This window comes from Triturus cristatus, chromosome 2_2, assembly GCF_964204655.1.
Source record: "Triturus cristatus chromosome 2_2, aTriCri1.1, whole genome shotgun sequence".
In the NCBI taxonomy this organism is placed as follows: Eukaryota; Metazoa; Chordata; class Amphibia; order Caudata; family Salamandridae; genus Triturus; species Triturus cristatus.
This window is the reverse complement of record NC_140582.1, coordinates 608577275-608589962: the sequence shown is the minus strand read 5'-3', so window position 1 is coordinate 608589962 and position 12688 is coordinate 608577275. Positions and strand designations below refer to the sequence as shown.

Sequence of the window (12688 nt, the reverse complement as noted above, 5' to 3'; positions counted from 1 at the left end):
GTTCCTGGGTATAGCCAACAGTCCTAAACCTGGCTTCGATCTCAGGTTATGGTTTCAGTGAGGGTTTGCGAATGATATCCGCTATGCAGCTGTTCCCAGCGTTCACTCATGTGGCCGAGAGAGGTGTTAGCGTTCAGATCGCTTCTGCTGTTCAGTGGCGATGCATAGGAAAGTGTACCCGGAGGACCACAAACATGGAGGTGCAAGGCTTACCTTGGGGTGGCTGACGGGAGTCCTCTGCCTCGTCCGCGCGCTCTTCATTAATGTGCGCTGGTCATTGGGGAGCAAGTGGTACTTCATGGCCTCGATGAGGTAATCTTTGCAGGCACTGCTGTTTTTGACAAGGGTTTCTTCCTCCACCCGCTGCATAAAGAGAGCATTAATAGAAGTTTTAACATTCTTCAGCGCGTGGAACCAGTTTCAGACTTCTCTTAAGGAGCACAGCATACCATTATCCATACCAGGCTGGTGGCCGAGCAATGCCTGTTTACTCAACACGCCTACAATGGGAACCCTCTGCGCTCATCCATCCCGGTCTTACTGGACTGAGACTAACTCTGCTCTCCCTCTCTCCAGGCACGCTATTGCCAGCACGCAAGACAAGAAAATGCATCACGTCGCCTCAATCAAAGCAACAAATTACCACAGGAGTCGAGAAGGGTGAGCACTTTTAACACTGAAGGAAACAGAAGCAATCATCCGCCGACATAGAGATCAGCAAACCAACCATGCAAATGACATGCATTCTGTCAAACATCCAAGCAAACTCATTCTGAACATAGACAACAAACCTCTGCAGCGATTGTTCCAAGTGCCTTGCACTTATTTTCAGGGCTGTGTTGTGTTGAACACTTTATTACAGTCTCAAAACCTATTAACATGGTATTGGTTGGAAATGAGATGCGATGAAGAAGGCAGCGCCTCTCTAATCTCATATAAAATAAAGGATTGGTATTGTGTGAGCTGACACAGTAGTCCAGCTTTCTTCTTACCTGAACTAAGTATTCACGGGTGAGTAAAGGCAGGCGAACGTGTTCCATTAGCTGAGCCATGTGTTCCTGCCGAACATCTTTGTTATGGTTGACCCAAGCAATCACTGCTTCAAATACCTTCACAAGAAAACCAAAGACATTGACGTTACTGGGGGAACAGCAGTAGCATTGACATTAAGCAGCTAAAAGACATATGAAAGCAAAGGGACAGTCAGAGGACCTGTGGGGTCTGTGAAGTTAGGGTAGGCACAAATGTTGGTGGAGCAGGTGAACTTAGCACCCCTTATCTACTGTCAAATTCTGGTATTCGACCTAACTTGAACAATAGCAAACTGTTCACCGTAGGGTCTATAAAACAAAACTAGATGCTTCCCCAGTAAAAAAATAAGTTATTTACCTGGGAACGTAACTCTCATGTATTGTTGTTTTATTAAGACTCTCGTGCTTTGAATATTCACCCATGTGAGGCTTGAAGTCCTCAAGCAAAATAAATGCACAATTGCATGTGATTGTTTTACTCCTACCAAAGAACGATTTTTTCTACACTTCATAGAATCTGTTTCACCAACACTACCTGGCCTCTACAGGCATACTGACTCAACCCAGAGCAATCATTTTAGTCATAATCTGAATATGTAACACCTCCCTACATCAACTCCATGGGGAGGTGCAAAGGCTGTATAAGCATTTTTAAAAGACAATAAAGCTTCATAAATGCATGTTCGATAGCATGTGTGGCTGTAGATACACATGCTTTGCATAATTCCGCCATCTAATGTTGGGTTCAGATGTGTGCATGTTGTTTTTCTTCGAAGAAGTCTTTTTCGAGTCACAAGACAAAGTGACTCCTCCTCTTGGTGATAGTGCACATGGGCATCGACTCAATTGCTAGATTGTTTTCTTTTCGCCGTCTGATTCAGATGTGTTTTGAGGCACTCCGGTTAGAGACCATTTCAATTCCTCTTGGTTCGCTATTTGTTTCCACCCTTGTCAGTATTGTTTCAGTCGTGTTCTCCATCCTTGCATCCGGAAAATCAGAGAACTTTCGCACGTTGATTCGACTTGCTCCTATAGTGGCCATTGGGCCTCATCCGTTCGGGCCTACCCTTTGTTTCAGGCAGCTTCAACCGAGAATGCGTTGCTAATGGAATGAACTCCATTCGGATCTGCCCAGGATGCCACGCAACGTACCCGAGAACCGACCTCCATCAGGTTTGCAACCTATGTCTGTTTCCTGATCATCGTGAGGCGGATTGTGAAGTGTGTCAATCTTTTCAATCGTAAAAGACAATGCATGACCGTTGGGCACGGTGCAGAGAAATGCAGCACCGATCATCTGCTTCGGACTTCCAGCCCTTGTGCTCGGCACTGAAATCCAAGGCGTAACAGATGGCGCCTGCACCAGCGGATCAAACTCGGCACCAAGTCGACCATCAGATTCTTCGGCTCTGAGCAAGCAGCTACCACTGCCTTCAGCTCCGTCATCTTCGGATCCGAAAAAGAAGCCTGCTTCAGCACCAAAAACTTCGGCTTCTACATCAAACTTGCCTCCAGAACCCATCCTCCAGGTCATGCTGGAAAGGGTCGATCCGAAGCAGAAAAGTTGCACATACAGCCTTGAACTGGCTGTATTTTAACACAGCCTCTGAACTTGGAGTCTAAATCATCTAAGCGCCAGCTTTCCTTTGCGGAGGCCATAGATGTTCCAGAACCTGATAAAAAGAAGAAGAACGTTGCGACAAGTCCCTTGCATCCTCCTTTTCCTCCTTCTCCACCATCTCCTCCACCCTCTTCTTCACAACCACCATCACCACATGATTCACAAGGTGAGCCAGAAGGCTTCACACCACAGGGGTCTCCACAGTCTCTTAGTGACGATCAGGGGGGAGGAGCAAATCCATATTCACAGCCCACAGACCCCTGGGATAATTATGATGTTGATCCCCCGGGCGAAACTGACCCAGATCTCTACCCAGCCAGACCATCATCCCCACCTGATCCTTCATCTTTTCAAGACCTCATCACTAGGGCAACAGCCTAACACCAGGTTCCTCTACACAAAGACCCTACTGAGGATGATTTCCTCTTCGAAATCTTGTCTATTACACATAGAGCATGTCAATATCTGCCTAGGCTTAAAGGTATTCTTAGCCATGCAGATGACATTTTCACAGACCCAGTGTGCGTACAAGTATAATCCCATCTAGGGTTGAAAAAAAGTATAAGCCTGCACCCTCAGACTATTTACATCAAGGGTCAGCTCTCTCTATACTCATTAGTTGTATCTAACTCCCGTAAAAGAGCTAATTCTCAATCCTCAGCAGATGGTTTGCCACCTGATAAGGAATCCAAACGTATTGATGCTTCAGGAATGCGGGTAGCAGCTCAATCCTCAATCATTGGAGGATCGCTAACACTCAAGCCCGGTCAGCAAGATAAGACAGGGCACATTGGATTGAAACGGAGGAACTCCTCCAACATCTCCCTGAGGAATATAAAAGAGGGGTCATGAAATTGTAAATAAGGAAAAATTAATTTCTAAAAGGTCCATTAAATGTGCTTTAGACTCAGCCACCAGAGCCGCCAGAGGAGTCAACAGAAGTATTTTGTTGCATAGACATGCTGGTTTCAAGCCAGAAGTGCAGGAAAAAATATTAAATGTACCTTTGGTCCCCAAGTGGACCAAGCATAGGAAAATATGAAAAAGGACACCAAAGTAGCTAAATCAATTGGGGTGTTACAAACCCCTGCTTCGCGTGGCTCCTTTCAGCGTCCCTTCTACAAACAGGGCACCTGATGCCTCCTGCAGACAACAACAAACATCTCCCTCCAGGGGATACTACAGGGGTACTTACAGAGGTAATAATTCAAAAGGTTGAGGTAGGGGTGCCGCAACAGCCTCTGCCCCCTTCACCTCCAGACAGTGACTCTCTGCTCATCCCCTGATTACTTAACACCTGTGGGGGGACGACTAACATTTCTTCCCCATCTGGAAAACCATAAACTCAGATCAATGGATGTTGGACATTATCCAACATGTTTATTGTCTGGAGCTCATAAATTACACCGCCAAATATTCCATTTCACAGACACAATCTTACCACAGAACATCAAAATCTGCTCAAACAGGAAGTGGAGGCTCTTTTCCTCAAAGAAGCTTTAGAGCACGTCCCTCTTCAACATCAAGGTACAGGAGTTTACTCCCTGCACTTTCTAATTCCCCCAAAACACAGCTCACTGCAGCCTATATTAGATCTCAGGCCCTTAAATCACTACATACTATCAGAACACTTCCACATTGTCACTCTTCAAGACGTAATTCCACTGCTTCAGGTAGGCAACTTTATGTCAGCACTAGACTTAAAGGATGCTTACTTCCACATTCCAATCCACTTAGCTCATTGCAAATACTTCAGATTGGTTATAGCTGGAAAGCATTATCAGTTCAAAGTACTTCTATTCGGAGTCACTACCGCACCAAGGGTGTTCACCAAATGTCTAGCAGTTGTAGCAGCACATCCGAGCAGACAAAACATTCAAGTCATCCCATACCTAGACGACTGGCTCCTCAAAGCCAGTACTTGTCTCCTGTGTCAACAACATACTCAAACTACTCTCCATCTCTTACATCAACTAAGATTTACTGTTAGCATACAAAAATCACACCTTAAACCCTTACAGATTCAACCATATCTAGGGGCCTTCCTCAACCCACAGTTGGGGTTAGCATATCCAAACTTGGCCAGAATCCAAAACATACAGACGCTGCTACAGCAGTTTCAACCCAATCAACACAACAGCCAAAACGGTTATGATACTCTTAGGCATGATGGCATCTTGCATTACCATAGTACCACATGCTCGACTACATATGTGACCGCTGCAAGAATGCCTGCAACGCCAATGGTCTCAATCCAAGACCAGTTAAAAGATCTAGTGTTGGTGGACAGCCACACTCTTTGCTCTCTGGAGTGGTGGAACACACAAAATTTGTCAAAAGGGCGGCCATTCCTCAACCGTGTTCCCCAGATCAGTCTCACAGTGGATGTATCCCTTACAGAATTGAGTGCTCACCTTCAGGATCTCACAGTTCAGGGTCCTTGGGATTCCAGTCACATCAACTACCTCAAGTTTCAAGCTGTTCACCTAGCACTGAAAGCTTTTCTAACTCACCTGACAGGAAAGGTTGTCTTGGTCCAGACGGACAACATGACAACCATGTACTATTTACAAAAGCAAGGGGGGGGGACGCTCTCTACAGTTATCACACCTGTCTCTGACGATTTGGCGTTGGGCAATACCTCACAACATCCATCTGGTGGCAGGACACCTCATCAGGATGCAGCAATAAGCCCACGAGTGGGAAATTCATCCATAAGTACTTCTCCTTTTGGGGGTTTCCACAACTAGACCTATTCACAACTGCAGACAACACAAAATGCCCAGACTTTGACTCCAGGTTCCCACACCCACTATCCAAAGACAATACTCTATGGATGAACTGGTCAGGGATATTTGCCTTCTCTTTTCTGCCTCTCCCTCTTTTTCCGTTTGTGGTACGGCGGTTCAGGCAAATGTCTCTCACCCTCATTCTAGTAGCTTCCACTTGGGCTCGCCAACCATGCATGGTTCACTACACTACTCAAACTCTCAGTAGATCCCCACCAGAAGCTTCCCCCAACCCCGGACCTTCTCACTCAGAACCATGGAAAAATCAGGCACCCAAATCCAAAGGAACTGAACCTTGCTATTTTGCTCCTGAGGTCATAGAATTTAGATACCTTAATCTTCCACCTGAATGTATGACCTTTATTAAAGAAGCACGAAGACCTACTACTAGAGCATGTTACGCAGCAAAGGGGAAGATATTTTTTTCTAGTGTTACAATAAACAAATTAATCCATTTGATGCAACTGTGCTACGTTCTTCATTTGCACTCCTCAGTCCTTGCTTACACTTCCATACGCCTACATTTAGCTGTAGTTGCCGCCTATCTACAAAACAGACAGCATTTTTCCTTGTTCATGGAAGGCCTTAAAAGAGTGATTCCCCCTAGAGTTCCACCTGCAACAGCATGGAATCTCAGTAGAATGCTTACCAGACTTATGGGCTCACCATTTGAACCATTGCACAACTGTTCCCTGCAATTCTTGCTTTGGAAGGTTGCTGTTTTTAGTAGCCATTACCATACTTAGATATTTATACATGTCAGTGAGCTCCAGGCACTAACTTTGGAAGAACCTTTCTTCTAATTGTACAGAGATAAGGTAGTCCTTAGAACCAACCCAAAAGTTCTTCCAAAAGTGGTTTCAACTTTCCAACTCAGTCAATCAGTTGATTTACCTGTTTTTTTTCAACAATCAGATTCAGTAGTGGAAAGAGCTCTTCATACCCTAGATGTCACAAGAGTTCTAATGTATTATATTGACAGAACTAAGAAGATTCATAAAACAAATGAACTCTTTGCTGCTTTTGCACCCCCTCACACAGGAAAGCCCATATCTAAAACAGGCATTTTGAGATGGATAATTAAATACGTTCAGACATGTTATGCCAAAGCCAAAAGAACTTTGCCATCACCACCTAGGCACACTCTAACCCATAAAATAGGCGCTTCCATGGCCTTCCTGGCAATATACCAATACCTGATATTTGTAAAGCAGCTAAATGGCCTGCACAACACACTTTCACGAAATATTATTGCGTGGATGTTTTAACACGCCAACAAGCCAAAGTGGCAGTGTTACATACTTTCTTTCAAACAACTGCAACAACCACACGCTAGCCATCGCTTTGGAGAGGGACTGCTTTACTTTCTATGAAGAGCATGTGTATCTACAACCACACATGCCATTGGAAAGATTATGTGACTTACCATGTAAGCATTTATTACTAGCATGTAATGCTGTAGATTCAATGAGCCCACCCTCACCCCCGGACACCTGTGGCCGTTCCAGTACCTAAACACTATTTCATTTACAGGGACATCTCTTTACTAATACTTACTTCACTCCATTCTCACCCGCCTGCGGAAAAACCATCTAACAATGGAGTCAATGTCAATGCACACTATCGCCAAGAGGAGAGTCACTTAGACTTGTGACTCGAAAGACTTCTTCGAAGAAAAACAACTTGCACACACCGGACCCAACACTAGATGGCGTAAGTATGCAGAGCATGTGTAACTACATCACTACATGCCACAAACAGATGCTTGCAGGGTAACCAACATAATCCTTACAGTTAAGGCCATGATTACAATTCCCTAGAGGATGCTGAGCTAATTTTCGCACTCAGTGAAAACTGATATCCCAAAGTTTGAAATTCATTGCGTGAGATGGTTAGCTCCAACTACAAGTCTAGCCTTTGAAAACTGAGCATAATATGTAGACACTGGGCCTTTCTGCACCAAAATCAGCATGTCATGGTATTTAGTGCATTTTTTCCCCAGATTTGAACTGCTGATATTTAACTGTAGAAAATTGAGAGTTTACAGACATTATTACACCTGGTAATTCCAGGTGTTGTAAACTTTGCATAACTTATAATTCCCATTCCTGAGCAAAACTGAGTTATTCATCCCACTTGTAATTAGTGCTGAAGACCCTTATTTTTCTCCATCATTACGGGCCATATGTAGGTAAAACGTGTTTTGCGATTCTCTAATTGCAATTTTTAGGGAATCACAATTAGAGAATTGCAAAACGGAATGTAGGTAGGATTAGCAAAATATTTTGCGATTCCCACCTATTCCTTATTTGCGAATCCCAAATTGAGATTCGCAAATAAGGAATACCTTGCCATTCATTCCTACGGGCTAGAAGGCCCATAGGAATGAATAGGAAGACATTCTCAATTTGCGATTCTCAATTAGAGAATCGCAAATTGAGAATGCAATTTCAAGGTTGCAAGGGTGTCAATAGGACACCCTTTTGCACCCCTGAAATAAACATGTGTGCACATGTGGCGCACATACATGCGCTAAGGGCATGTATGTGCGCCACATGGCACTGTGAAAAATGCAAAAAAGTGCATTTTTCAAGGAAATCGCAAATGCGATTCCTTAAGCCAAAATTGCACAACTTGGGTGCTTCCTACATTGCATTTAAGGAATCGCAATTTGGGATTCCTTAAATGCATTAGCAAAATAAGGAATCGCAAAGTTTGCGATTCCTTATTTTGCGTGTGGGTTTTTGTGTGCTACATAGCACACTGCCCAAATTGCGATCACAAACGCCGAAATTCGGCGAATTTCAGCATTTGCGATCACAATTTGCCTTCCTACATATGGCCCTACGTCTTTTAGAAAATGAAATGCTACAGAGTAGAGTACAAAGCACAAAAATACATAGAAGGTGGAGTAGTGTTGAACTTGCAACTGAATACAGTTTTCAGGTCTGTCTGTCTGAAAGTCCAGGATCTCCATGTACCCACCTTGCATAACAGTTTTTTGCCAAAAATACATGTTGGCACTTTGAAGCTAGTTTAATGTGATGTAATCCATCAGGATCATTGTCTCTTGGATCTAAGGTATCCAAATCTGAACATACTAACCATTTAGTATTTTATTATTTCTGACTTTTATCTGCTGCTTGGCCTTAGCTAGAGGATCCATGGGTCCGCACAAAAGTAGATATTTGAAAAGGCATACATTCAATATGCTGAACTGGTATAAAGTCCAATATCACTTGCATGGTAATGTTTTGGTGCTTTAAGCATTACTTTAGCTGTATAGAATATCATAAGAGACTCCTCTGATGAGAAAGCCTGCCTCTCACCATCCTGTCCAGTATAAGAGATAGCTATCAGAAATACATTTTCCAGGTTAAACTTTTAGTTCCTGAATACCTTAGTACAAAAGGTAAGGAAGGAATCATTTCAAAAGAATAATTATGAATGTTTATTTCTTATGCTAGGGCTACTTCCTTGACTGACTGGAATTTCCTCAGCAGGGGATATTTGACAAAGGGCTGTGCACACTGAGTATCCTTACCTTCTCTCATTCTGTGTTGAGAATTCTCTGCTAGGTGTACATTTGTCAAATTTCTTTTACAAGGTATGTTATTTATATGTTGTATTGAAAGCTGATTACTTTTATTCACTATACTATACATAGACATATGCAGGCTGAGTTACATTGTAATTTGCAGAACATCCTAGCAGTAATGTGAATACTTACAGCAAAGACTTCACAACCTTGTGTTTGCTATGAATAGGTCCAACTTAACTATTGCACCCTATACTGTAGACTACCCATGTTCCTTACTGGCATCATGTGCTACACTGCACCACCATCTAAGCAACAGATTTACATTAAGCATAAACACGAACATCTATTCAAGAATCGCAAAGCCGCACATTTCTCTGGTGTCTCGAAGGACCAAGACACAGGGTACTGTGCACCCAGATAGAAAATATGACGGAAGGTCTTCAAGGTTGATGAAATTCCACGTGAAAGCTCCATTCGTAATACTGTGAGAGTGTAGGAAAGTAGGATCTGCTTTTATTGTTACCCCCACTTTCTGCCTGGTGCTAAGCTGTTATTGACGAGTCTGACTGGGATCCTGCTAATCAGGACCCCAGTCTCTCTGCTTTCTCCCCTAAATTGTTATGTTCAGTACTTAGGTACATCCCTGATTGGATACTGAGGCACCCTTATAAGTCCCTAGTATATGGTACTAAGGTACACAGGGCATAGGTACCCCAGAGGTCACCCATATATATTATGCCACCCATGAGAGACCATTCAAACACCACTTACTAAAGGTATAGGTTTCCTGTATCTAGGGTCACTGCACTTAAAACCTATAAGTCACCTCTATAGCAGGCCTTTACAATCGCAGGGTGCTTGAATCTATGTGTGAGGGTGCCCCTGCATGAGCAGGACATCCCTACAGCCTACGGAGTCCATTCTCCCGGGTTGTAAGTGAAGGGGAAACAGCCTTTACCACGAAGGCTTTTCTACGCGTTACGTTTACAACGGTACACTTACCTCGTAAACGTCTTCACAACGCGTATTGCTTCCACGACCGTCTTTACCACGCAAGCAACGTATTCACGGAACGTCTTCTTCCTCATCCGAAAAAATGCGTAAGTCCTTTTTTAGTGTCGGGAAGAAGTGAGAAAAAAGGCAACAAAAAAGAAAAAAGAGGGCTGGGGGGGGGGGGGGGGGGGTCTCCCCCCCCCAAAAAAGAAAAAGCGTGGTAAAGGAAAAATCGAAGTAAAGGCTATGCGTAGAAAAAGCATTCCGTTGTAACGCATGCGTGGTAAAGGCATGCATTGCAACGGAATGCGTAGTAACGACATATATTCATGCCATATAGATGGGCACAGCTTAAGTATGCGATGGCCATCTCAAAAATGGCTGCAACAAATCCTATCAGGTTTGGTATCAAACATTTTGGAATCATACCCACACAACGGTGTGGGAGTATGTTTCCAAGCACTGGAAGAGCCCTCTGGGCTCTCCATGGCCCTGGTACCAGTCTTCCAGACCCGGACAGCACAAAATGGTTGCTGCCAACCAGAGACACGATTCTGCCCTCCTGCTGCTGAGCCAAGCACGAGCAGGGGAAGGCAGAACAATAGGCATCCTGTCAGAGGGAGATGTGACCAGCTCCCAGACAGGATTTAGTGTATTGGGGCAGTGTGGTTGCGCTTGCCAGCACCACTCAGTCTGCCTGAGGGGCACATTTGGTGTCCCCATGCATAGTCCAGTTCAAACCAGTCCTAGGAGCCGCTGGCTCCCGCTCTGGTGCGAAACTGGACAAATGACATGGGAGTAACCTCTCCCCTGTTCAAACCATCCCCTGGGAGGGTCCCCTGAATCGTCACAATCCTTTCCTAAGGGTACTTAAGGGCTTACCTGTGGGTGGGTACCTAGATTAGTCGTGGTACAAGATTCAGATCAGACACCACTTCTTCTATCGTCTGGGCACTCTGGACTTCACTGGACTTTGTTTGGGCTCGACTTCATCTCACTTCCCGTCTGCTTCATTGTCTGTACCTGTGCACCATACAGGAATCTTCCAAGGCCTGTGGGCATCAAAGACACCTGAAGGAATCTCCCTTTAAGTGAAGGAGTTACTTCCCTGCATTCGCAGGCACCGCATCTAAGTCGACCGGTCTGCTGATCCTGAGCTCCTCCAGACAAACGAAAGGTTCTGCAGTGCAGGTGGTGGTTCTCCACAGCTCCCGAGGCCTACCCTGTCCTCTCACCAAGATTGCGGCTAGTATCCCTTGTGAGGTCTGCAACAACCGAATCCCTGTGCACCTTGTCAACATGCAGTTGCAAAGGCTTGTTGGCTTCCATCCAAGAAGATCTTCGGGCTCCATGTAGCCCCAACCTCGAGCATCTCCCGTGACCAGAATCTTCGGCCACACCACATCGTGGCCTGCATCTTTTGTTGAGCTACTTGAGATCCTCTCGCGACTCCAGTGCCTCTGGCCTGTGGGTCCATTTGAGGGTCACCTTTACTTCTGTTGGACTTTCCTGATTGCTCGGGGCCTGCCCTGACTCCCCTGCTTGTGGTGAGTCCCCTGGACCTTGCTGGTTCCGACATTGTACCTTCTTCAACTTCTGCGTGGGTTGCATTTGTCAAGGCTTTTCGGTGCTCTCGCCAGACACCGACCCCTCAGCAATCGAGACCCCTCAGCAATCGACATCCAACGTGGGACAGCTCGTGCATGGCTCCTGGTCTTACTCAGCGTCACCTGGTCCTCACAGCTGCAGAGTCAAGGTCCACGTCAACTCTTCTGCAACTCCTGACATCGGTGGGCATTCGTCTTCCAGATCTCCTGGTCACTCCTAAGTGACATAGACTCTGTCCCCTCTGCTTGCAGGTATCTCTCATCTAGAATCCACCTTCGCATTACACCGGACACTTTCTCCTTCGTCAGCAGCCGCACTTTCCTGAAGTCCTCCATTGGGTTCGACGGCAGTTTCCGACACCACTTCTCACCTATGCACCCGACTTCCCTGGTGTAAGTAACGTGGGTACTAGGGTATCCACTGGTGGGGTGGATCTCCAACCTTCTGTCTTTCACGGGGTTTCTTCAGGGTCCACTGGGAAGGGTCCTTAATCTTTACAAATCCATCCCCGACTTACACGTTGACTTGTACGGAGAACGTGGCCGTGTTCCCACACTGCACCCAATCTCTGTGGGGTTCCTAGTTACTCACCTTGGGTGGTTCCTTGGGGGCCCGGCACTTCTACGTCCTCTAGACCTTGTCTTGATCCCAGTCATGGTTCTTATACCACTTTCTTAGTATATTAATTGGTTCCCACCGGGGTCCACTTTGTATTTTGTGCTATTTACTGTGATTTCTATGCAAAGTATTGTGTGAATTGTGCACATCTCCGGTTAGGAGATATCTAAACGTATTAGGGATTATTATATAATAAATACATATTTTTATAAATACCTTGTATGGTTCTTTTTCACTTAATACATATAAGATTGTGTTCTGGTAAAACAAGCTGCTTTACACTCCTCCTGGACTAAGCCTGAAGACTGCTCTCCACAGCTACCACTTAGAGAGTTTTCTATGGTTGTCTAAGACCTCCTAAATCACCATAAAGGTTGTCTGGACTGGTGCAGGGTGTCCACTTACAAAAGTGTACATCATATCCCAGGCCAGCTTCTCACAGAGAGGTTTTTGCCTTTCGCAAGCTGTTCAACCGGACATGCTGGCA

At 45.0% G+C, this 12688-nt stretch overlaps 1 protein-coding gene and 1 long non-coding RNA gene across 2 annotated transcripts in view; one reads left to right on the top strand and one right to left on the bottom strand.

Annotated features, from left to right (window-relative positions):
- The window catches only part of KLHL2 (kelch like family member 2), a 506272-nt gene that overhangs the window by 134650 nt on the left and 358934 nt on the right, over positions 1-12688 (bottom strand). The window contains exons 7-8 of the mRNA XM_085641784.1: positions 993-1109; positions 214-363 (exon numbers count right to left, since the gene is read on the bottom strand). Of these exons, the coding sequence (XP_085497910.1) occupies positions 214-363; positions 993-1109 (267 nt within the window). The remainder of the gene's footprint in view (positions 1-213; positions 364-992; positions 1110-12688) is intronic.
- The window catches only part of LOC146862576 (uncharacterized), a 276686-nt gene that overhangs the window by 210575 nt on the left and 53423 nt on the right, over positions 1-12688 (top strand). The gene's annotated exons all lie outside the window — the stretch shown is intronic.